General features: G+C 41.1%; 1 protein-coding gene across 2 annotated transcripts; it reads left to right on the forward strand.

The window, feature by feature from the left end:
• The first annotated feature begins 8,885 nt into the window (after positions 1–8,885).
• Positions 8,886–15,842, forward strand: LOC146663860 (cerebellar degeneration-related protein 2-like). 2 transcript variants are annotated; one of them, XM_085415332.1, is made up of 7 exons: positions 8,886–8,962; positions 9,071–9,142; positions 9,805–9,917; positions 11,210–11,358; positions 11,462–11,629; positions 13,207–13,426; positions 13,585–15,842. In XM_085415332.1, the coding sequence occupies exons 2-7, from the start codon at positions 9,073–9,075 to the stop codon at positions 14,185–14,187; spliced, it is 1,323 nt and encodes a 440-aa protein (XP_085271458.1). In that variant the 5' UTR covers positions 8,886–8,962; positions 9,071–9,072; the 3' UTR covers positions 14,188–15,842. The 2 variants fall into 2 exon arrangements, with proteins under 2 accessions (XP_085271458.1, XP_085271457.1); XM_085415331.1 differs by having other exon boundaries at positions 8,892–9,142.
• Positions 15,843–23,504: the final 7,662 nt, after the last annotated feature.

Here is a 23,504-nt window from a genome sequence, read left to right on the forward strand (position 1 = left end):
CTGACCTTCATGGAACAAACACAGAATCACTTTTTATGATAGAAAATACACAACATTTAAACCACTGTCCATAAGCATTTCTACAAATCCATATTATTTATTGCAGATGCAGACAAGTGTGTGTTTTGCGTTTGTACTTACTGTTTGCTCAGTAGCATTGCGGTGGTTTTTAAAAGTAATTTTCCCAAGTGGAGAAGATCAGTTTATCCAGATATTCCTGGTTGTAATGGCTTTAGCTTACCTTAAAGCTTAGTTTGGATTACATGAATAGACCTTGCTATGTTTGATGTTTTAAATGAGTTTTAAATTACTTCATTACTTCATTAAGTTGCTGTGTCTTTGGCTTAAAAAGATAATAATCTTTTCACTAAATTATATAAAATTTGCAGTTAGAGATCACAAGAGTTTGAGAAAAAACTGGGACCCGAAAATGTTCTGCTTTTAAATATTAAAGGAGTAAAGATTAACACTAAAACATATAATGGAATCAAGCCTTGTGGATAGAAACATTAAGGTTATTTTTGGACTCTAAACACCAGTTTACAACCTGTATTTGGCTGAAAACGACTCAGGAGTTCATAACCATAAATATCTTTAAATATATACAGAATTGTGACTTTTTTTGAATCAATAAATGAGCAAAGACATTTAAGCACAACTCAAGTAGTCACTGATTATCTGCTGTGAACTTGGACCAACATGTTAGAGCTCTACCATCATCATGATGCTGAAAACAATGGGAAAATATAAAACGTATTTGCAAAACTGATCCAGTGATTCGGAGAATCTATGAGTGTAAGCACTGAAGCAGTTTTTTCAAAGCTGGTTTTAGACAAAACCCTCACCCAGACACTCATGAGTCATTCATCTATAAATATACAGTTTCAATAAAGAAAGCCACATGAGGCCCTGTCCCTGTTTGTGCATGAAAGGTGCTCTTCTTCAATTATTTAAACTGCTGTTGGAAAAAACGTTTTTCTACTATTTCCTTTTTATTGCTGCAGCTTTGTAAGAGGAAACATCCAAAGCAGAAACTGGCTGCAAAATAAATTCAGCACAGCAGCAGGTTTTGGCTGACGGTGGCAAAAAGTGTTCCAAAAAAAAATACACGTTTTGATTTGTTGTCGGTAAAATTGTCTGAGTGTGTTGCTTCAGAATGCTGCATTTGAAGCTGATCCAGGAAGAAGCATTTCACATCAGAAGGGATAAAACAGAGCGAGCTGCCAGGCCGGTTTGTCTTCACTCAGCAGTTGGACTGCACCGCACTGCTGGGCAGAAGTGATCTGCTCAGCTTTTTCCAGTTTGTGAGCCTTAAACTTATCAGATACACAGAAATGCAGTCACAACAAGGCTCGGCTTAAAGAAGAGCTGAAACTTGCTTCTATAAGGACTCTCATGCTAGATTTGACCAATCTTTAGGCTTTGAGAAAAGTGAAATCTAAATGATCAAATTATATCAGGGACAAAGCACATGTGCCAGATCTGTTCTGTAAACCTGATTTTTATCTACAACAGCAGTAAGGGTAGGTGGTCTGTGAAGCATGCATGACTTCAACTCTGTGGGTAGAACACATCAAGTGCCATAACAAAATATTCTGCAATAAAATGTTATGATGCAAAATACTGATTGTGTTTATCATGTCCACAATCTCACTTTTGCATGTAAACAAGTAGGCTTGATGGGGATATCATCAGTGAAAGTATTTGGTTATAAAGCAGTGTTTAAAATGTAGCCCGATGATCGCTCTGTTGTACTGTACTACATCACAGAAATGCAAAACGTACCTGGATGTTGGAAGGCTTTTAGCTTAAGCTTGCAGTGTGCACCTGACCTGTTAGCTGGTGTGGAAGGAGATCAGATCAAGTTCTCACCATAAACAAAAAACAACTGAGACGAGATGGAAAAGTAAAAAGGCAGTGCTCAAGTCCCTTAAAACTGTTTTCTTTTTAATTGCCAGCAGGGGGCGATTAGTTTTTTTAAAAAGCAGTATAGAGGTCCATAGCAAAAACATCCTTCCTTCCTTTTTATGAATAATCTTATCAATTGTTACTGCAATAACACTATGGTCTAAAATTCTAGGTTCACATGTACTGTACTGAATACAACATGGTGCTAGTTTTCTAAATCATGGTCCCACAGGTCGCTACATCCATCTTTCTTGTACAGCTTATGTGGTAGCGCTGCAGACCTCAACAAAATTTCTTGGCCATCTATCTGTTATTCTGATGGGATATTATTCATTGACTCATCGTTTCAGCTCTAAACTGAAGGCTTTTTCTCAAACCAACATTTAGCGTCTGGCCTCACACACACCATCCATCATCGCTCCAGTCTGCTACGTCAGCGCTGCGCATTGATGCAACATCAGCCCTGTCGCTTTTCATCTGCAAACACCAGAAAACATCTGAACAGGAGACAGCTGCCAGTCATTGTTCAACCTTTCTTCTCATCCTCAGACTCTGCAGCTTCTCTTGGATCTTGATTCAAAAGCAGGGCAAAACTGAACCCAAGCCATAAGATGTCTCTTTTTCATAAAATTTCAGCACCGAATCAGGCACTTGGGCAATTTTCTATCCCTGTGCCTCTGTGATCCCCCTGAAGCTGTGGGAAAGAGATTAGCTAAATTCATCTACTTCATAGAGTTTTGTTTTACCCACGAGCCCCGGGCTGGGAGATTACTTATGAAATTAACTTTTTTTTCTTTAAAGTTTAGTGTTCCCACTCAACGATTGCTTTGATGTTGCTGTTCAGTGATAACACTTTGCTATCTTTCAGCCAAATCCAATTTCTCTTATCGTAATCGTCATCTGTCTCTCCCCATGTTATCTCTCCTTCTCTTTCCCCCCTCATTTCTCTCAATTATCATTTTCTGTTTATTGCATCCTGTCCGTGTAAACAACATGGAGGAACCAGTGTAATATAAAAGTAATATCTTCTTTAAACACACGCGCGGATGGCTTCTGCCACCGTCTTTGTCTCCCCATATGTGATCCTGCATGAGAGTTGGCATCATGCTGATATTTTTTTTTTTTTTTTGCAAACGCCTGGTTGTCACGGCAACACTCCTCTCAGCACCAGTATATCTCCCCATCCTTGGCTGTTTGTGCATGTGTCCAGAACAAAAGGCAAGAAGAAAGAGGAAGCGGAAAAGAAAATAAGAAATCACAACAAATTAAAATCGCCGCAGGCTCTCTGCTCTCTCCGCCTGTCAGGGAGGATTTCTGCTGAAAGACAGAGCTTTGAAGATTACCTTAAAACAAGCACGCACGCACACACACACACACACACACACATGCACACATGCACACAGTCAACATACAGTATGTATTATATGTGTGTTTTTGTGTTGAGGTTCTTCCCCACAAGCACTTCCTCAAATCCCATTACACCCCCCGCTCCCAAACACTGAAAGGATCCAATCCCCACAGCCAAGACAGTTGGTATGGAAACGGATCAGTAAAGCTCCAAATCTTTCTTTTAACGACTCATTACTGTTTGCTGTCACCCATTAATGTCACTACTTCCACGCTGTGGCAGCAAGAAACATCATTACTAACCCAGATCGCTGCAGGGATGAGGAGGAATATGTGAATTGGGTGGTGAGCACAGTGGCAATCATCTTGTTTGCCTTCACTCTTGACTGTAATATTTCATTCCCCCCCTCAACCCCATTAGTTTATCTGGCTTCCGTTTATTTGCGGGGCTATTATTGTGCTGCTTCACTTTACTGAAACACAGAAAACATGAGTGGAAATCTAGTCTGAGATGCTCTTCTAATCATTTTCTACCAGGGAGATAAGACAACAGGCCAGGCTGAACGAACGCATGGGGTCCCATTCTGCTGTTCTGATATTTCACACCCCATAAAATCTAAAAGGCAGTACGGCATCAACATAAAAGTAAAAAAAAAAAAACATGGGTGTAAGTGCAGATAGGAGAAACACAAGCCGTGTTGATTTTGCAGAAAGGAGATCACAGCTTTTGTATCACTCTGAGCATCCAAAGCCCCGTGGAGAGCCCCTGCTCTGCCGTTGCTCTCATCTCGCTGACAGCCACAGAACAGAGACGCAGAAATCAGGAGGATGGTGGAGGCTGGATGGGGAGAGAGGAAACATGCTGAGGGTGGAGCGCAAAAAAGCGAGAGCACGTTGAAGATGAAAGGGCTGGAGCTAAGAGGCCTTAAAGGAAAAAGCTTATGATGTTACTGCAACTAATCTTCAACCTGCATGAGTAATCTTACCTGGGGTTGAGGAGGCACTGAGGCGTGTGACTTCAGCTATGACGGCTAGCACCAGCAGTGAGCGCTCCGGCTTCACGACTGCTCACACAGTCTTGGAATAAAACTTCCTCTGACTCAGCTGCCTGGCTAAAATGACACGTAGTAATTAGGATGTTTACTCATGGATAGTATTGTGCAGATGGCTGATGAATGAATTGCACTGTCAACATGAGAGTTTTATTGGAATGTTTCTCAGTTACACCCATGTGCTAATTACCCTTAGCATTGACAGCCTAACATCTCACTCACAATCTTTGCCTCAACAGAAGCAGATGCTGCAACTGACTGAATCGTCTGTTGCACCACATCCCAAAGGTGCTCCACTGGATTCAGCACTGTGGACTGTGGAGGCCATCTGAGTACAGTGGACTCACTGACATGTTCAAAAACCAATTCTGAGATCATCTGAGCTTTGTGATATTTGATATCCTGCTAAAAGCATGAAGATGGATACATTGTGATCATAGAGGGATGGACATGGGCAGCAACAACACTCAGACTGCCTGTGGCGTTTAAAGGGTATTAAAAGGTCCAAAGTGTTCAAAGAAAATATCCCCCGCACCATTATAAATCAGCAAAAGGCTGAACAATTTATACAAGCAATGAAGGATCCTTGTGCTTCTTCTGACACCACCTTCCAAATGTTGCAGGAGAAACTGAGACGCATCAGACCAACATTTTTCCAATCTTCTGTTGTCTAATTTTGATGATCCTGTGGAAAATGTAGCCTCAGTTTCCATTTCTTAGCTGAGTGGCATGCAGTGCTGCTGTAATAGCCCATCTGCTTTAAGGTTTGACTTGTTGTACTTGGGTTGTAATGATTTACTTTTGCTTTCCTATTAGCTCTAATTAGCAGCTTAACCATTCTCCTCTGACCTTTGACATTAACAAGGCATTTTTGCTCACTGCTGCTCACTGGATATTTTTTGTCTTTTTTAGATCACTTTCTGTAAAGCCTGGAGATGGTAGTGTCAGAAAAAATCCCAGCAGATTAACAAAAAAAATCCTGACAAAGTGACCTGTGGGTGTATGTATAAATATAATACTATAATACGATATAATCCATATATTGTTCCTTGTACAGTGACCAAGGGTCCCCTCACCGACACAGAAATACAGAACCCAGGTTTGTTTGGTTATATCTAAGTTCAAAGAGCTTTGTATAGAGGAAACTGCAGAGCAAATCTCTGGATTACTGTTAGCTGTTTCTGTCACACAAATTGGATCTTATTTAATGTAAACTAGACACTAAAAACATAAAAGATTTATCAAATCTGTTCCTACTGCTATGTACTTTGGTTTGGAGCTATTTTCATGATTACATAATAAGTGTCTACATATTTTATTTGTCTGTGCTTATACTTTTGGGCTTAAGGTGTATTTCTGATTTTTTTAACTACATTATAATATATTCTGTAGCTGTCTGCTGTTATTGGCTTGTTACAACATATGCAATGTGCATAATATTGCTATACAGCCATAACAAATAATCCATCTGAGGTCTCAAAGTCATTAAGTGTATACTGTTGTTTCATCTGTTTTATGCACAATAGTAGAAACAGTGATTAAACAGATGAAAGATTCACATTATTTTACTAAATAAAGGGAACTCCTGTTTGGATAGGAGGATATACAAGGTGAAGGGGCTGAAGCTGTACTCATCATCATCATCTCACATCAAACTATTATTTATAACAAGCTGGCTGGATGGTTCCCAAAAGAAATCACGGAGAGTATTTCATCCTCTGCATCCAATAACAAAACTGATTTTTGACTTCAGCGCTGATCAAATGCTTGTTTTTGTGTACACTGTGGATCAGCTCTTTGTGGTGTGTTCATTTATTAGAGCTTGGTTAGTTCGTTTGATGTTTTCAAATAAACAATTTCTTACAAATCAGTGTGCATGTATCGTCTTTGTCTGGTTTAAATGAGGACTTTCATATCTGGTATATGTCATGCTTGTCAAGCAAATTATGAAACTACACTGCCACCATCTGATGGTAAGAAACAGGACACTCAGTGAGATGTAGAGTAAAAAGCCAGATGCTTTTATTTGAAATGAACAGTTTAAAAACGTACTTTTACTCACAGTGATCTTATGTTTTATGATAGTTAGGCTTAAGACTAATTTATTTCGTTTTCTGCGGTTTTACAGGAAAGTTTTTGTTTGTTTGTTTATTTGTTGACAGTTGTAAATTGGGATTTTCTATAACAGACATAATCAGCTTATTAAATATGAGGAATTGAAGAAATGGTGAGGATAAACACTCCTACACTTGGTGGAGCTTAAATGTTAAATACTGTATATTTGTCCTCACTATCAAGATTTTTTTAAATATCACTGACTAACAGAAATGGATTTTTAATTGCAGCATTTTCACTTCTAATGGATTAGTTTTATGTGATATTTTTTACTAAATTTAAATTGATGAAGTAAATTATTTAGAGTCACTATAATGGAATAAGATATTTAAAATTAACTAAAGAAGACATTTAAAAAAACACCAAAATAAATTATAATAATAAAAGTCTCTGGGAAGACAATGTCACTCTTATATTTTTGTAGGAACTATTTATTGGATAAAATCTATAAATTAATTTAAATGAAACTTTTTTCACTTTGTTAGTAATGAAATATTTTTGTGTCAAAAAAAATCATCCATTAAAATAAATAGATAATAATAATAACCTTCGACTTACAAGAAGATCCGTTTTTTAATTAATTAAACAAATGTAACAAGTATAACAAATATGGCAACATTTTCAAAGACTTTTTCCAACTTGAGAAAATACCAATACAGGCTGTATTTCAATATATAAAAGACAGATAAGGAAAATAATGTAAACATAAGTAACTAAAGAAATTAATAAGACATAAAAAAAAATTCTAAGAACCGTTTTTCAACCACTTCAGTTAAACCACAATGGTACGGTCGGTTCTGGTTGCTATGGAAACGTGTAGCTGTTGGGCAAAACAGCGCAGGCGCAGAAGCAGATCTCCTGGGGGGGGGGGGTTCCAACCTTTATTTAAAGATTAGTGCAAAACAAAGTAGAATTAAACAGTACTACATTAAAGGTGTTGTACTTACAGAAATTGTAAACCATAAGCAAACAAACAAACAAACAAACATTATTCAGAACCTACATTACACATACGCTAGGGGGAGAAGTTTTAGCTGATTAAGCCAAAAAGCGAAGAGATTGAAGGATCTTCATTTTTTTCACATACAGCCATCGTTTTTATAGCTTTAGTTTTAGAAGAATTCTTAGTTGAATTTAGATATTGCAAAAGCTCATAGGAGTATACATAAAAGGAGGGATGTCTTCCTAAACATTTGTATTTGTGAATATGAAATTTACCCATTAAGATTAACAAGTTAATCATATATCTGTTATCATTGTTGAATTGTCTTTGTTTTTTGTGGAGACCAAATAATACATATTTCCAAAACAGAGCAAATCCTTTAAATACATTTTCTGAGATAAAAACACATAATCTCTGCCAGAAGTCTTGTACAAGAGGACAAAACCAAAGAAGACGTATAGTGGATTCCTTGCAAGTCTTACAAAAACTACAGTTTGCGTCAATGTCTAATTTGAATTTGCTTTGAAGATAATCTTTAGATGGGTAAATTCTGTGTATTAATTTATTTTATTTTTATTCGTTCCACATAATATCATCAGTCAACCGGTTCCAGAAAAAAATTACATATGGTAGCGTGGTTATACTATTCTGAAATAAAGATCTCAAAGGTTTATTGTTGTTTTTTGAATGCTTAGAAAAGCATATCTTACCAACAGTTTGTATTGGAGATGCCAATGGCCTGTGGTCTGATGGGATATTAGGTTTATTCTATAAAAGCATACAAACCCCTGACTGATAGCTAAATTGAAATGTAAACAAAATTCTTCATAGAAGAAAAGCATACCATTTGAATCGAATAACTGGTTAACTAAAATAATATTGTTCCTAAACCAACTATCTAAAAAGATAGATTTTCTGCTGTTCATTGATGACCGCAGATCATTAGCCTACGGTATTTCTGCGGTTCTACCTTCGTGCTGTCATGTTTCTGCAGCGCCCCCGTGTGGTGGCTATTAATCTTTGGCGGACCAAACTCGGAGGAGCAGCTGTGGCGACCTGATGCCGGAAATCACGGGTGCTAATCTTCACAATAAAACCACAATTTTGTTTTACCTTTGTTAACCAGACATTACTACGCCACTGACGTTTAAATACAGTGGAATCGTTTTTTTCTCAAATTAGTTAACATCCAGTCCGCACACGTTCCTGTTGCTTTTTCATCTGTTATTCACAGATTCCACAATAACACGATTTAGTTTTTGAACCCAAATTAATATGTTTCTGCTAAAGTGCCCAGCTTTTTAATTAGTGTACTTTAAGTTTTACTTTGTATCTTTTGTTCTCTTGCTGTTTATCTGTTTCTTTTTTTTTCTTTCTTCCTTCCTTTAACATATTTGTATTTTTAAATCTTTATGCTCTGTCGTCTTCTTTTTCTGGTGTCTTGGTGAAACACTTATTCTGAAAAACCAAACCGGAAAGCGTTCCCGCGCGCGGACGATTTCATGAGCGGTGAGCTGGAAGTAAGACTGTCCTATGATGAGCGCGCACCGGTGCCGGCTGTGGGGGGTAGAGGACGCTGACTGAACCGGTTATCTTGGTATATCAAAGTCCTTTTTCAAAGTGTTTCGTGTTTTTAATGTAGATAAATCTTTAAAGAGTTTGACTGATTAAATAAATTAAAATAAAATCCCGAGGATGCTTACAGACATGATTGTGGAGGAAGAATTTGAGATAAAGGAGGAGGAACCGTGGTACGACAAGCAAGACCTTGAACATGGTACAGTTTCCTTTCAGTCTTTGTGTCTCTGTGCTTAGAGATAAAGATTCGCACTTAGTCTTTATTTACCCTGCAGGCAGAGAATTACAGGACTGTTACAGCTGATAATGATGCGCGGTGTTTAATATATGAATGGCATTATAAGTAATTTTAAAAATATGCACGGGCAATATTTGCATTAATTTCTGTGGGTTTTAAGTCGGGGTGGTTTATTTAGTCTGAAGTCTGATTTAGTGGAAATTTTGCGAGTCCTAGAAGTGTGCGAGAAAATCCAGGAGTCAGCAGCACACTCACATATGCGGCAAAAACAGAACCGCTCTGCCTGAATGTGCCTCTGACTTTATTCATCCTTTCTGCCTGCATGGGCTGCTTTTACGCTAGTGGCCGTGGGTTTGTGTTCCTGTGTGTGTGCAAAAATCACCTTCAGATTTTATCATGTTTTTGTCCATGTAGAGTGAAAAAGAGCTTCGCCTGTAAATGTAAAAGTGCATGCCTTTATTCCTTTCCTTAATTGAGTTTCTAAAGAGACACTTTGTGTTACTGGATTGCTGCCAACACCAACAGCACCTCTGAAAGCTGCTTGTCAGGTCTCCTTCACCATTAGTACAGAGCCATGAATGCTGAAGGACTTGCAGTTTCACCTCTCTTCGTGTCTCCTGCAGACCTGCAGCTGGCAGCCGAGCTGGGGAAGACCCTTCTGGAGAGGAACAGGGAGCTGGAGCAGGGGCTCAAGCAGATGTACTCCAACAACCAGGAACAACTGCAGGAGATCGAGGTAAATACCTCCCTTCTCTCACAAAGTATAGTCCTAAACAGAGCTCTCATTAGGCCAGGCTGTGCTGAAAACATCAAGAGATGAACCCGCTTCTCTCACACAGCTCTGATTTCCTCTTTAATGCTTTCAGGGTGTTACTAAATGTTAACACGAAACATTTTGCTGTACACAGCCATTTCTTCTTCTGGGGATGGACAGTCATGTGTCCCTTTACCTTCAAACTCCCAGAAGGCTGTGGTCCAAAACAGTAGAAGCTCAGAGTCAAAACCTTTTCTAAGAGACTTCTGACTTCCTGCTAAATTTAAGTAAATAGGCTCAGCCCGGGGGGGCTCTAAATCCATCCCTGCATTAAACTGCTGACATACACAATTAATCTCTTAAGACCTGCAGCAGACACACGTGACTTCAATGTTGACCAGTGCTAGGATCGATTTGCTGATTTACGCTCGCTCTTTGCTGGATTGAAAGGCGATTAATAAAAAGAAGCACCATGAACACCTCATTTAAAATGTACAGCTTGCCTTGTTGACTTTGGACTGTTTATGTTAGCGTGTCCGGGCAGAGTGAAGTTACTTATCAGCTGGGCTTTTTTCTTTCTTTTGATTTTACGCCAACTGATTACATGATGTAAGTTTCCTGGCTGTGACGCCCTGTTAGATAATACGTCCTCAATTAATCTGGGACTTAAGGGAGGCATTTAGGTGTTACTGGGAAATAAAATTGTCGAGCTGTTAACCAGCCAGAAAAATGCTCAAATAGCAGCATGTGGATAATAATAGTAGGTTTATGTTTACACTGTCTTACTGTTGGTCCTCACATCAAACATGACGTTTAAATATTGAGTATCTGCTCAAAATGCTTATTTAAGAATTTTGGGGTTTTTTTGTAAATCTACTCTCGACTCTGTTCGAGTCAGTGAGAGAAGATTCTTTAAAGGTGCAGAAGCTTCACCTACAAGCTGTTCAAACCTTTTGTTTGTGAGGGGCAGCCAATCAGATGAAAGTGGGCTTACAATGAGGGGAGCTTGGAAAAGAAATTCAAGCTAGGCTTTAAAGGGAGAGGAGCTAAAATATCTGTCAGCTGGATAATGAATTATTTTAAACACTGAATCATGCAAAGCTACTGTAGAAGACGGCGAACATAAAAAGATGAGTTATCAGCGATTTTTGTAATGATTTAATCATTAAAAATAGCTGCTCATTTGACCTGCTAATGACTGATAGTGTATTTGTTAACAATAATAGATGTGTTTCTCCTTTTAAGCTCTTATCACCTTTTTCTCTCGCCTCCAGTACTTGACAAAGCAGGTGGACCTCCTCAGACAGGTTAACGACCAGCACGCAAAAGTGTACGAGCAGCTCGACCTGTCGGCCCGAGAGCTGGAGCAGAGCAACCACAAACTTGTTCTGGACAACCGGGCAGCCGAGCAGAAGATCCAAGGGTGAGACATTTATCACCAGTTTCTTATTAAAAACTTTTTTTTCTTCTTTGTTTTTGTTTTTTTACTAACTTTGTTTTCACTGGTTTTTATTTTTTCTGTGCAGGCTTACAGAAACAGTGGAGCTACTGCAGATGCAGGTGGAGGAGCTGCAGCATCAGGTGGAGGAGCTGAAGCTTAGTCCCTTTCCACCTCAGAAACCTTCACACAGAGAGAGCTGGCCTCGCAGCACTCACAGCGTGTCCTGCCTGCAGGAGCTGCAAAACACACTCAGGTGGGTAACGCGCAAACACAAATTATCACAGACCAGTGGAGCTTAAATAAGGAGTCGAGAGAGCTGACTTCAGACGGGCAGATCTGAAGCTTGCATGTGTTTATATCATCATGAATGGTTCTGGGAGCCATTTATGATGATGTCGTTTTCCATCTTCCCTGCCTAATGTTACACGCTCACAGTAAAAGGGGCCCAAACCTCCAATTATGAGGTAAATGTAAGTAAAAGTAAACACTGTGGGACAAAATTGACCACTGATATAACGATATCTCTGCACTGATTTCATTACACAGTCATCTGCTGCAGGCACAACATGCTCCATGATGACTGTATGAACATATTCTCTGAAAAACATCTGCAGGAAGTCGTATTCAGGCACTCAATCTACTCAGGGGTGCAACAGTGCAGGGAGATACTGTAGTCCTCAGTTCAGCTGATATTTTAGTTCATTTTCCACAGATACACCTTGCATAATTATTATCTGAGCCTGAAAAATGTGCTGTCAGTCCTGTTCTTGCAGGTGGACATCCAAAACCTGCTAATAATGGATAAACACCTGTAGTTTCAAACTCTATAACAGGTGAAATTTTATATATTCTGGAGACTGTGGACGGTAATTTGTCAGCTCGTTGCTGTGTTTTTGTATTTTACTCTGGTAAAATCGCCTTAATTGCTCTTTGTAGGTCTCAGGAGGAGATCTAAGCCGATCCTCTCAGCTTTAGCTTTAACCTATCTGCACTGATCCTGCTCTTCCTGCCAGCGGCTCGTTTCTACCTCGCAGAGGCCTGCGTGCTTCGTGCCCCCGTCACTTGTTCTTGATCTGTAGTGTGACGCGTTCATTCACAGCCTCAGTTTAGTCTCTGTGGTGCGTAATCCTGTTAGCAGGGCTTCTTCACAACATGCAGGAAGTCTCAGTGATAAAGTCAGAGAGCGGTGGTTGAGGTTGGAAGAAAGGAGGTCAAAGTCTCGAGCTGAGAGAACAACTGTGTCTCAATATCTGTCTGAAGTTAATGAACTCTCACACAGGCTGCCCGGTGCTACTGATAAGCCCTTGATTCCTTGCTTAGTGTGCTTTCTTTTCACCGGTCGTTACTTATTTATTGTTTTCAGCTCTTCTTTATCTTGGATATATATAAATTTTCACCCACACATCAAGACAAACGGATGAAGCTGCAGATTTGGTTTAAATTGTCAAAACGCTTAAACGGTCACAAAACACATAAGATTTAAATGCCAGATTGAACAGCCTGGCTGCTGACCTTTGACCCTTCTCCCAATTGCATTTATTGCCACCTTTTAAGTTGTTAAGTAACATTTATAAATAAGTGATAATGGATAAGATTAGCTGAGGAAATAATCTCCATTAGAGATTCTTTCGCTGGGTTCCTGTGGAGCTTTTAGCCATATCACATGGTCTCTATCAGCCAACAGGGTGCTCTCCTGGGAGTCACTGCTTTGGTCAGGACTGTAGCCAACCATCTGCTGGCTGTAGCTTCATATTTAGTGTCCAGACATCAGTTCTTTTATTTAAATACTGTATATGGAAATCGGGGTCTAAAATGCACCTGTTTGTGCAGGTACGACTACGATCCCGACAAACCCTCAAAGGATATCGAGCCGTCTACCACATCATGGCAGGAAGAGGAGCAGGACTCGCTGCGACAGTCCCTCCATGCTCTTCAGACACAGTTTGCCACTGAGCGTGCTCGGAGGGAAGAAGCAGAGCGAGAGGCTGAGCTGCTCGCCAGAGAAAATGCAGAGCTGGAGCAGCAGCTGGCCGGGATGGCAGGATGTCAGGTAAGACTGACACCAGTATCTCTCTGTCCTTAAATTTGTTTCCGACTTGCATCCATCCACTTTCTTGATCACTAATCCAATTTAAGGTCACGGGTGGCAGGTAGCACCCTGGACAGGTCGCCAGTCTAACAGTTTGTCCAACTGTCTATCTTCATCAGGCCAGACTGTCTGAGCTGGAGCGCGAGGCGGAGGAGCTTCGTCAGCTCTGGAAATCAGAATCCTCTACAAGATGCAACAGGCCAGACGTCCTCCACGGCCTGCTGCCACACACAGTGTTCCTCAACCCAGAGGAGGAGAATGACGGAGAGGCATCTTTGGCTAAAAGCCCCGCGGTCCTGAAGCGCTGGAGAAGTGAGCGGCTGATGAAGGCGACGCAGATGCCAGACTCTCCTGACAGGGTCTATGACCACGAGTGCTCCTGCGTGCGCCGGGCCGAGGTAGTGAAATATCGCGGGATCTCGCTGCTCAACGAGGTTGACGCCCAGTACAGCGCCTTGCAGGTGAAGTACGACGAGCTGCTTCGGCGCTGCCACTCTGAGGAAGACGAGCAGGACAAACTGAGCCACAAGTCAGTGCAGACTGCATCCTTCATCGCCACCACATTCCCTCCTCTGACAGGCAGGGAGGGCTTTGAGGATGACTTTCACCAGCCGGAGTACAAGAAACTCTTCAGGGAAATTTTCTCCCGCATCCAGAAAACCAAAGAAGACCTGATTGAAAGCCGGGGGAAACACTCAGCTGGGAAAGCTCTGCCTAATTAAACACTTGTAAAAAGTTAAAAGGGGGGGAAACAAGAACAAAATAACCGTCTAATAACCGTCTTCCTGTTTTGGAACAGCTCTTCGAAAGACTTTTATCTACCCAGAAACTGTGATCGCCGCACAAACAGCTTAACAGATAAGGGCAACACAGGAACACAAAGGCTAACACCACCAGCTCACGTCGCAGATGTGGCTCGTTTTGCACAGAAATACCAGTGCCTGACGCCACCGTCTCTACTGTGCAATCGCTTTACCTCAATTTGCGAAAACGTGTTCACAAACAACCTCCTGGGTGAAATTTTCTGGGGGAAATTGTCTTCCTTTAAGCCAACTAGTTTGAGTCACACAGTTTCCTTTTAGAGAAGAAGCATTCTAAAGTAAAATCATCAAGTTCCCAGTAAAGATGCAAAATTCTAGAAAATATAGAAAGTGTACGTCTTCCTTAGAGTAAATACTTCCTGGAAATCAAACCACATCAAAGCTTGAACTTAGGCTCTGTGACATTTGTTCTAGACTAAGGTAACACCCAACAAGTAGTCTGAAACATTAAGTGTTTTAATTTTACTGTCGGAGAAGACAAATATCCCAAAAAAGTACACATTCAAGAAGCTAGAGCTGGGACTTTTAGCTTCTTTATTGAAAAAACAGCCTTGGTCCACTGTTTTCTGATTCTGCTCCGTTTATGGTTACAACCAGCCGTTGATGGAAATCTTCGCCCTTTAGCCTATCGGCGCTCCACCAGCTTCTTGTTAACGGTGCGTCTCAGAGGTGCTGAGCAGGTATTGTGCTGAGACCAGAAAGGGAACAAAAGCAATAAAAGTTGTTGGCCAGGCAGCTAAACAATGACAGCGTCTCGTCTCAACTCTTTGGATCACATGATCACAATCGCTTTTATATATTAACTCCAAATGGCGTTGCTCTTTCTGGGAAATTTCCAACATCATTATTAGGAAATTATGGACCTGTGAAACAGAAGACCATGTCTGTTTTGGGATTTTTTTGTTTGTTTGTTTGTTTTTAACAGAGCTCATGTGAGCTGAAATACTTTATAATTTATGGTTTTCTTCTCCACTGTAGCAAAAAAGTGAATTTCTCGATGGTAGTTTTCCTGCACTTGTTAGAGTCACCATTGCAAGGTTGACTAAGTCTGGGTATACAATGAATGACGTATTTGTGATGGAGTTCAGAGGTGATTTTAGGTGCTCTAATATATTAGGGTTTTTGTAACTGATGCATTATCCTCCTGAATTTATACTTGATTGTCTTATGGTAGTTTAGATGGCTGTAAGCGAATGTTATAATAAAGTTTACCAAAATATTAACTGTGTACTTGATAATATAACCTGTAACGGTGTCTTGAAGCTTTTTCTTAGCAGCACTTCTGTTGCTTCTGCTGCCCGATGTTCACGAGTCCTTGTTCAGCTTAATAACTGTGCACTGCTGTATCTGTAGATGTCTGTAAAATCTCAATGAGATGCACTTTAGAATTGCACAGGCGTTTTCAATGCTCTTCTGACACTTTGCGCGTGTGTTGTAAATGTAGCTAGCTAATGCTACATGTGATGTGCTACTGTCTCCTTCAGAGACCTGAATAATCTGCTGTGTTTTTCGCTGTTTCGTGGTTAATGTTACTTCTCTGAGCCATTAAAACATGAAGCAAGCTGAGATGGAGGCGTGTGTGTGTGTGTGTTTACCATGTTTACATCTTTGTGGGGTCCAAAAATTTGAAGTTTACTGTACTTGTGGGGACCAACAGTCGTTATGAGGACAAAATCACCATCCAGACATGTCTGAAGGCATTTTTGAGACTCAAAATGAGGTTTTAGTGTCAGAGTTAGGGTTAGGCATTCATTTTTGGTGGTTAGGGTAAGCGGCTAGGCAAAGCATTGTCAATTAGATGTCCCCACAAGGGTATGAAAACACAACTGTGGATGTGTTTTTTGCTCTAAAATACAATTAAATCTTATCTATCGAGAAAAACGTCACTGATCCGCTTTAACAATCAGATAAAAGCTTTGAAGTCAGCCACACAGACACAGGGCTAAGGCCCAGCCCAGTCTAAAAATAAAACAAGAGTCATTACAAATTCAAATGAGATAACTGCCCTGAGCCTTGTGGGAAAATAATGGTGCTGTAGCAAGAAAAAATCAGAAGTTATATAAAAACAAACAGTTTATGGGTTACGTAAACATGTTTAACCAGCAGCACAGTACCAGAGACACAGTGGGATTTTTCTAAATGCTTAATTTTAATAACAGACCATCCAAGAAGTCTGTGCTTAGGTTGAAGGTGCAGGCGGGATCAGGAAGGACATCCTGTCTTTGTTTATTTTGCATAAGCAGAGAAACTATGGAAGTTTTATTATGGTCAAATAGTCTGAACGTTTTGGCATTAATTGCGTAAATGTTTATTAGTTTTTAATTTTTAAAAGGGAATCTTCTTTGCGTCTGTTGACATCTACGTACAAAGTAATTCACATTAACTACTAACTTGTACCCCAGCCTTCATCATGGCTCTGGTAAAATCATGTTACTCTTAACATGAATTTCACCTGACTAGTCTCTACTAGTCAGGTGAAATTCATCCCCCGGGAAGCATGACCATACCAGGCTGAACTCACTTAAGATGGAGCGCCAATCCCTGGATCCCCCTTCACCCCCACACCTTACACTGCAAGGTTAGCCACAAATAGTTCTTGTCCTGGTGCTTGCTTCTTCCTCCCCACTATCACCATAGCCTTATCCACAGGAGATGAGCTGATCTTTTGGGTTATCTGTCCAATAGTGTAGATTATTGCAGAATTCAGATCAAATTAGGGCCCAAACTTGTGACTAACTTTATGCAAAGCCTCCAAGATGGCAGCCCAAACACTACAGTAAAGTAACTCCTCCGTCACTTCTGGATCTGAAGACTACATTACTATAAACATTCTGATCAGATGGCTAAACTGAAACAATAAAAATGCAGTTTAACAGCTGTCCAACTGCTCCTGTAGCACACACACCACCCTCTCCTCCGGTCCCGGCAACGTCAGGTGTGGTCAGCCTCCCCTGACACCACTACCCTCTCCTGCAGCTCAGCCACAAACCACAGCCACGTTGGAAGAGAAAAAGAATGCAGTTGATGGCTTTGCATTTGATTTTTCACTCTTTTTACAGGAAACAGAGGGCTGCACTCAGGACAGTGAAAATGAGGGACAGGCAGAGGGACAGCAGATGTTTCCATATAATGTGGCAGAATTTAAAGAAATCCTTCATTCCAGACGTTGGTTAGGATATTGTTTTGATGCAGATTTGCAATTTGTATGTTTGTTTTTGTTGAATCACTGGGACTTTAAGATTTACATTTAATCATTATATTTTTTGACAATGATGCAGTGTGAGAAATTGTTCAAGGCTGACATGTTTTCTGATTCCTCACATCTCCATCTTGTCTACTTAGCCCTCTTTTTTCTGGAGGAAGATGAAGCTCTTGAAGAAGCAATTCAGCGTAGCCTCCTAGAAGAGTCTGATAGGCCGAGTGCAGTTCATGATTCAAGGTAAGATTTCAAAGCAACCTTTGATCATTGGATATCTTATTTGCATCTTAACTTAACTCAGAGGGCAACTGGTCTGCAAAGCTGGAACTGGAGTGAGGGAAAGAGGAGTCATCATCCAGATCAGACTGCCATTAGCAGTCCAGACACCAGTGAAGATGAAGAGGACGACACTAATTGGATGTTTTTTCATTTTCTTGTTTACTCAGAAAACTAAACTGTTACTCTAGAATTGCATATAAATGGTTTATGCACCATTTAAACAATTGTCATATATTTATGTTACTACTTATAACCACATATGAAACGTTGTACTTGATTCCATATATTTCCCACGCTGTACATGTTTGTCTTTAAAATAATGCCACATGCTGTTTGTTTGATGTACTAGAAAAATGAAGGACAATAAATTAATATTGAGTACAGTGGTGTCTCTAACTTATATAAGTTAGAGATGTAAGAAATAGAGATATCAGAAATATCTCTAACTTATAAGGGAAATATAAGGGAATTTACAAAATGTCTTACTTGCAGGAACCCAAAGAAGTGTTTTTGTGATAAACAAGTGTTTTAATTTGTACCAAAATAAAATTTAACTGAAGTATAAAAAAGGGCATGTCTTTTACGTCGTGCGTTTGCTTTTTTCTGCCTGCAAAGTCTGTAACATCTGGAGAAATTACTTTCTTTAAAACACTTGTCTTGTGATATCTTGTATAATGTTCACATATGTCCGCTAGGGGGAGCGCGTTGGCCACAGTTGGACAATTTAAATTGCAGTAAGGTATTTTTTTCTTGTGTAATCACGTTTTATTTTTATACCCCAGTGTTAATCCAGTCTTTGCATGTATTCCCTGGAAGATGCATTTGACTTTAATTGATTCAGTATTTATAATTCCTTATATCGTAAATACTGCATTGGTAATATGATGTATATATTAGTGCTGTCAAAATTATCGCGTTAATTGTTAAGATCAACGCGAAATGTTTAATGCATTAAAAAAATTTAACGCTGATTTTGTTTTTTTATTAATTTCCTGTAATCTAAGACCTTTAAATTCATGAGCACCTCTGGAGGAGGGGGCAACAGTGTGCTATGCTGGCGTTTGGCCTGACAGAAATGATTAGAAGAAGAAGAAGAAGTGACACCATGCTACTATCTAGCTAACACACGCAAGCATGGACGAGGGCGGACTTTTGGGTGGAAAGTTTCTCTTTAAGAAGTTGCCTGATGGCTTGTTGGACAAAACGAGAGTAAGATGCACAATTTGCAACGCTGAATTCAAGTACCACAGAAGCAGTTCATCACTGGCGTATCACCTGAGAGCAAAACACCCAACTGAATCCACCTCTACGGGACCTCGCCAGTCTACGCTTCAGGAGTATGGTGCTTGTGGACGAATAACAAAAAATGTGAGAGAAAAGGTAACCAATTCCTTGGTTGTTTGGATAGCTAAAAACTGCCGACCAGTTAGCATAGTAGAAGATGATGGACTGAGAGAAGTCATTCGTGCTGCATCAGGAGATGAGTGTTACAATCTGCCCTCGAGAGGAACCATTGTGTCGAGACTGCACACTTTGTATGGGGACCAGAGGGCTCAGCAGTCCAGCAAGCTTGTGCAAGTAAGGAATGTCGCTCTCACCGGAGACCACTGGACTTCGGTGAACAACGATAATTACTTAAAATATAAAGAATAAAAAAATGTAATTGGAGCCAGGCTATTAATAAAGTAATTGAGATTAATCGCAATTAATAACAGAAAATTGTGAGATTAGTTAGTTAATTTTTTTTAATCTATTGACAGCACTAGTATATATATTTTTTTCCTTAAATGCGCATGTGCATCTTTTAATTTTTAATTACCCAAAAGCTGTAACCATTAATTTAGAGCACAGCTTGCATAACTTCTGGACAATATGTTTTTCACTGAGTCATGACCAACCTACACTAGCTGAGGAGTGTCACTGTATATGGACATTATTTATCCATCATACATTCATGTATGACTTAACCTGTAATACAAGTGGGAAAAATCCACTAAATATAACCTACCATACTGTCAAAACTTCTGCTTCCAGCTAAAGCAGAGATCTGAATATATCGCCCAGATAAAAAGAAATAAACTAATAATAAACTAATGGGGTGCTTTGGCTGTATGTTTTGGGTCATTGTACAGATGTCACACTGCCCCCGCCAAAAAGGATCTCATGCAGCGGAGACGGAGAGCGCTAAACCTAAGGCCCGTTTCACTACACGGGAGAAAAATCCCAGACAGCTTCAGCTGACAGAGCTGTGACGAGACGCCCATTAAGCCCGGATGACATTGATGGCATTAACTCTGTGCAGGGCAGTGATGGAACATTAAAAACTACAATTTTCATGTGTTGAGCTTAGAATGAAACCAATTTTACCTAAATTGCATGATTTAGTACTGTCAATAGCAAGGAATCAAAAAAGGTGGTTATAATGGGTTTCAATTGGTCAAAAACGGCCACGCTAGAGGCAAGAGGAACAATTTGGTGTATAGTGTATATTATCGACATTATTAAGGAGCTGATGTTGAAAATTAAAAAAAAATCTGAAAAAAATATACGCCTTTGGGAAGTTTCATTCCATTTCCATTAAGAGAAAAAAGAAAAGTGAAGTGGGCACAAATGGCCACCATAGCGCCCAGAGGGTTAAAGATATATAGCACTTTAAAATAGCCAGCACAGGACCAAAGTGCTGCACAGTAAATAAGTTAAAAACAATAGAGTATACAAAACAGCAAAAAGAAAAGAAAATATATTTATATATATATGCTGGGATTTGTTGACACCATGACATCATTGCATTCAGTTTTTATTCACAATTTGTTTAGTGTCCCAACTTTTTTGGAATCCGGTTTGTATATTTTATTTTATTTTATTTTATTTTATTTATTTATTTATTTATTTATTTATTTATATTTTTATATATATATTTATTTATTTATTTATATTTTTATATATATATATATATATATATATATAACACCCAGCACGCCCCTGCGGGCGGTTTATCCTTCAAGCTCGGGTCCTCTACCAGAGGCCTGGGAGCTTGAGGGTCCTGCGCAGTATCTTAGCTGTTCCCAGGACTGCGCTCTTCTGGACAGAGATCTCCGATGTTATTCCCGGGATCTGCTGGAGCCACTCGCCTAGCTTGGGAGTCACCGCACCTAGTGCTCCGATTACCACGGGGACCACCGTTACCTTCACCCTCCACATCCTCTCGAGCTCTTCTCTGAGCCCTTGGTATTTCTCCAGCTTCTCGTGTTCCTTCTTCCTGATATTGCTGTCATTCGGAACCGCTACATCGATCACTACGGCCGTCTTCTTCTGTTTGTCTACCACCACTATGTCCGGTTGGTTAGCCACCACCATTTTGTCCGTCTGTATCTGGAAGTCCCACAGGATCTTAGCTCGGTCATTCTCCACCACCCTTGGGGGCATCTCCCATTTTGACCTCGGGACTTCTAGGTTATACTCGGCACAGATGTTCCTGTACACTATGCCGGCCACTTGGTTATGGCGTTCCATGTATGCCTTGCCTGCTAGCATCTTGCACCCTGCTGTTATGTGCTGGATTGTCTCTGGGGCATCTTTACACAGCCTGCACCTGGGGTCTTGCCTGGTGTGATAGACCCCAGCCTCTATGGATCTTGTACTCAGAGCTTGTTCTTGTGCTGCCATGATTAGTGCCTCTGTGCTGTCTTTCAGTCCAGCTTTGTCCAGCCACTGGTAGGATTTCTGGATATCAGCCACCTCCTCTATCTGCCGGTGGTACATACCGTGCAGGGGCCTGTCCTTCCATGATGGTTCCTCGTCTCCCTCCTCTTTCTTGGGTTTCTGCTGCCTGAGGTATTCACTGAGCACTCGGTCAGTTGGGGCCATCTTCCCAATGTATTCTTGGATGTTCCTTGTCTCATCCTGGACTGTGGTGCTGACACTCACCAGTCCCCGGCCCCCTTCCTTCCGCTTAGCGTACAGCCTCAGGGTGCTGGACTTGGGGTGAAACCCTCCATGCATGGTCAGGAGCTTTCTTGTCTTTATGTCAGTGGCTTCTATCTCCTCCTTTGGCCAGCCTATTACCCCAGCAGGGTACCTGATCACGGGCAGGGCGTATGTGTTGATGGCCCGGATCTTGTTCTTACCATTCAGCTGACTCCTCAGGACTTGCCTGACCCTCTGCAGGTACTTGGTGGTTGCAGCCTTTCTAGCGGCCTCTTCATGGTTCCCATTTGCCTGCGGGATCCCCAGGTACTTGTAACTGTCCTCTATGTCTGCAATGTTGCCTTCTGGTAGTTCAATCCCCTCAGTTCTGACTACCTTCCCTCTCTTTGTTACCATCCGACTACACTTCTCCAGTCCGAACGACATTCCAATGTCATTGCTGTATAGCCTGGTAGTGTGGATCAGTGAATCGATGTCTCGTTCACTCTTGGCATACAGCTTGATGTCATCCATGTACAGGAGGTGGCTGACAACTGCTCCGTTCCGTAGTCGGTATCCGTAGCCAGTCTTGTTAATGATCTCACTGAGGGGGTTCAGGCCTATGCAGAACAGCAGTGGGGACAGAGCATCTCCTTGGTAGATCCCGCACTTGATGGTAACTTGTGCTATGGGCTTGGAGTTGGCCTCTAGTGTTGTACGCCACATCCCCATTGAGTTCCTGATGAAGGCTCTTAGGGTCCCATTGATCTTGTACAATTCTAGGCATTCCAGTATCCAGCTGTGGGGCATTGAGTCATAGGCCTTCTTGTAATCAATCCAGGCAGTGCACAGGTTGGTCAGTCTGGTCTTGCAGTCTCGGCTGATTGTTCTGTCTACTAGTAGCTGGTGTTTTGCACCTCTGGTATTCTTGCCAATTCCTTTCTGTGTCCCGCTCATGTATTGACCCATGTGCCTGTTCATCTTAGCCGATATGATGCCTGACAGGAGCTTCCATGTAGTACTGAGGCAGGTTATTGGTCGGTAGTTGGAGGGGACCGGTCCCTTCTTGGGGTCCTTGGGGATCAGGACCGTCCGGCCTTCAGTTAGCCATTCCGGGTGTCTCTCGTTAACTAGCAGCTGGTTCATTTGTGCTGCCAGACGCTCGTGGAGTGCAGTCAGCTTCTTCAGCCAGTAGGCGTGAACCATGTCGGGCCCTGGTGCTGTCCAACTCTTCATACTGGAGACCCTTTCTTGGATATCTGCCACTGTGATGGTTACTGGACCCTGTTCAGGGAGGTCGCTGTGGTCTGCCCTCAGATCCACTAGCCACTGAGCATTGCCGTTATGGGTTGCATCCTTCTCCCATATGCTCTTCCAGTATTGCTCCGTCTCCAGCCTTGGTGGTGCTGTTCTCTTATTGTTCCCTTGCCACTGAGAGTACACCTTTGCTGGTTCTGTGGAGAACAGCTGGTTTATTCTCCTGCCTTCTATCTCTCTGGTGTACCTCCTCAAGCGGCTGGCCAAGGCTGTGAGTCTTTGCTTGGCAGTTTCCAAGGCCTCAGGTATGGACAGCTTGCTGTATTTCTTAGGCACCTTATTTGTCGCACCTTTCTGCAACTCTGTTAGTTGGCTAACCTCCCTCCGTGCTACTTTGATCTTGCCCTCTAGCCTCCTTCTCCATGGAGGGTACTGCCCCTTGTGGCTGTTCAACTTGTAACCAAGCATCTCACTGATCACTGCTGCCGTATTGTAGATCAGCTTGTTAGTGTCGGTAATTGTGGTTGTAGGTATTGCCCGTAGTGCTGCATTAACATCATCTAGCAGACCTTCTGAG

The sequence above is a fragment of the Rhamphochromis longiceps genome, linkage group LG8 (assembly GCF_057381845.1).
Source record: "Rhamphochromis longiceps isolate RC_006_pf linkage group LG8, R_longiceps_female_GT1.1, whole genome shotgun sequence".
Lineage (NCBI taxonomy): Eukaryota > Metazoa > Chordata > Actinopteri > Cichliformes > Cichlidae > Rhamphochromis > Rhamphochromis longiceps.

Bases quoted from the DNA above. Each gene is read 5' to 3' on its own strand.
- LOC146663860 (XM_085415331.1), top strand. From the start codon at position 9,061: ATGCTTACAGACATGATTGTGGAGGAAGAATTTGAGATAAAGGAGGAG. The intron at 11,630-13,206 runs GTGGGTAACGCG...CTGTTTGTGCAG, and splicing joins GAGCTGCAAAACACACTCAG to GTACGACTACGATCCCGACA. The intron at 13,427-13,584 runs GTAAGACTGACA...TATCTTCATCAG, and splicing joins CCGGGATGGCAGGATGTCAG to GCCAGACTGTCTGAGCTGGA.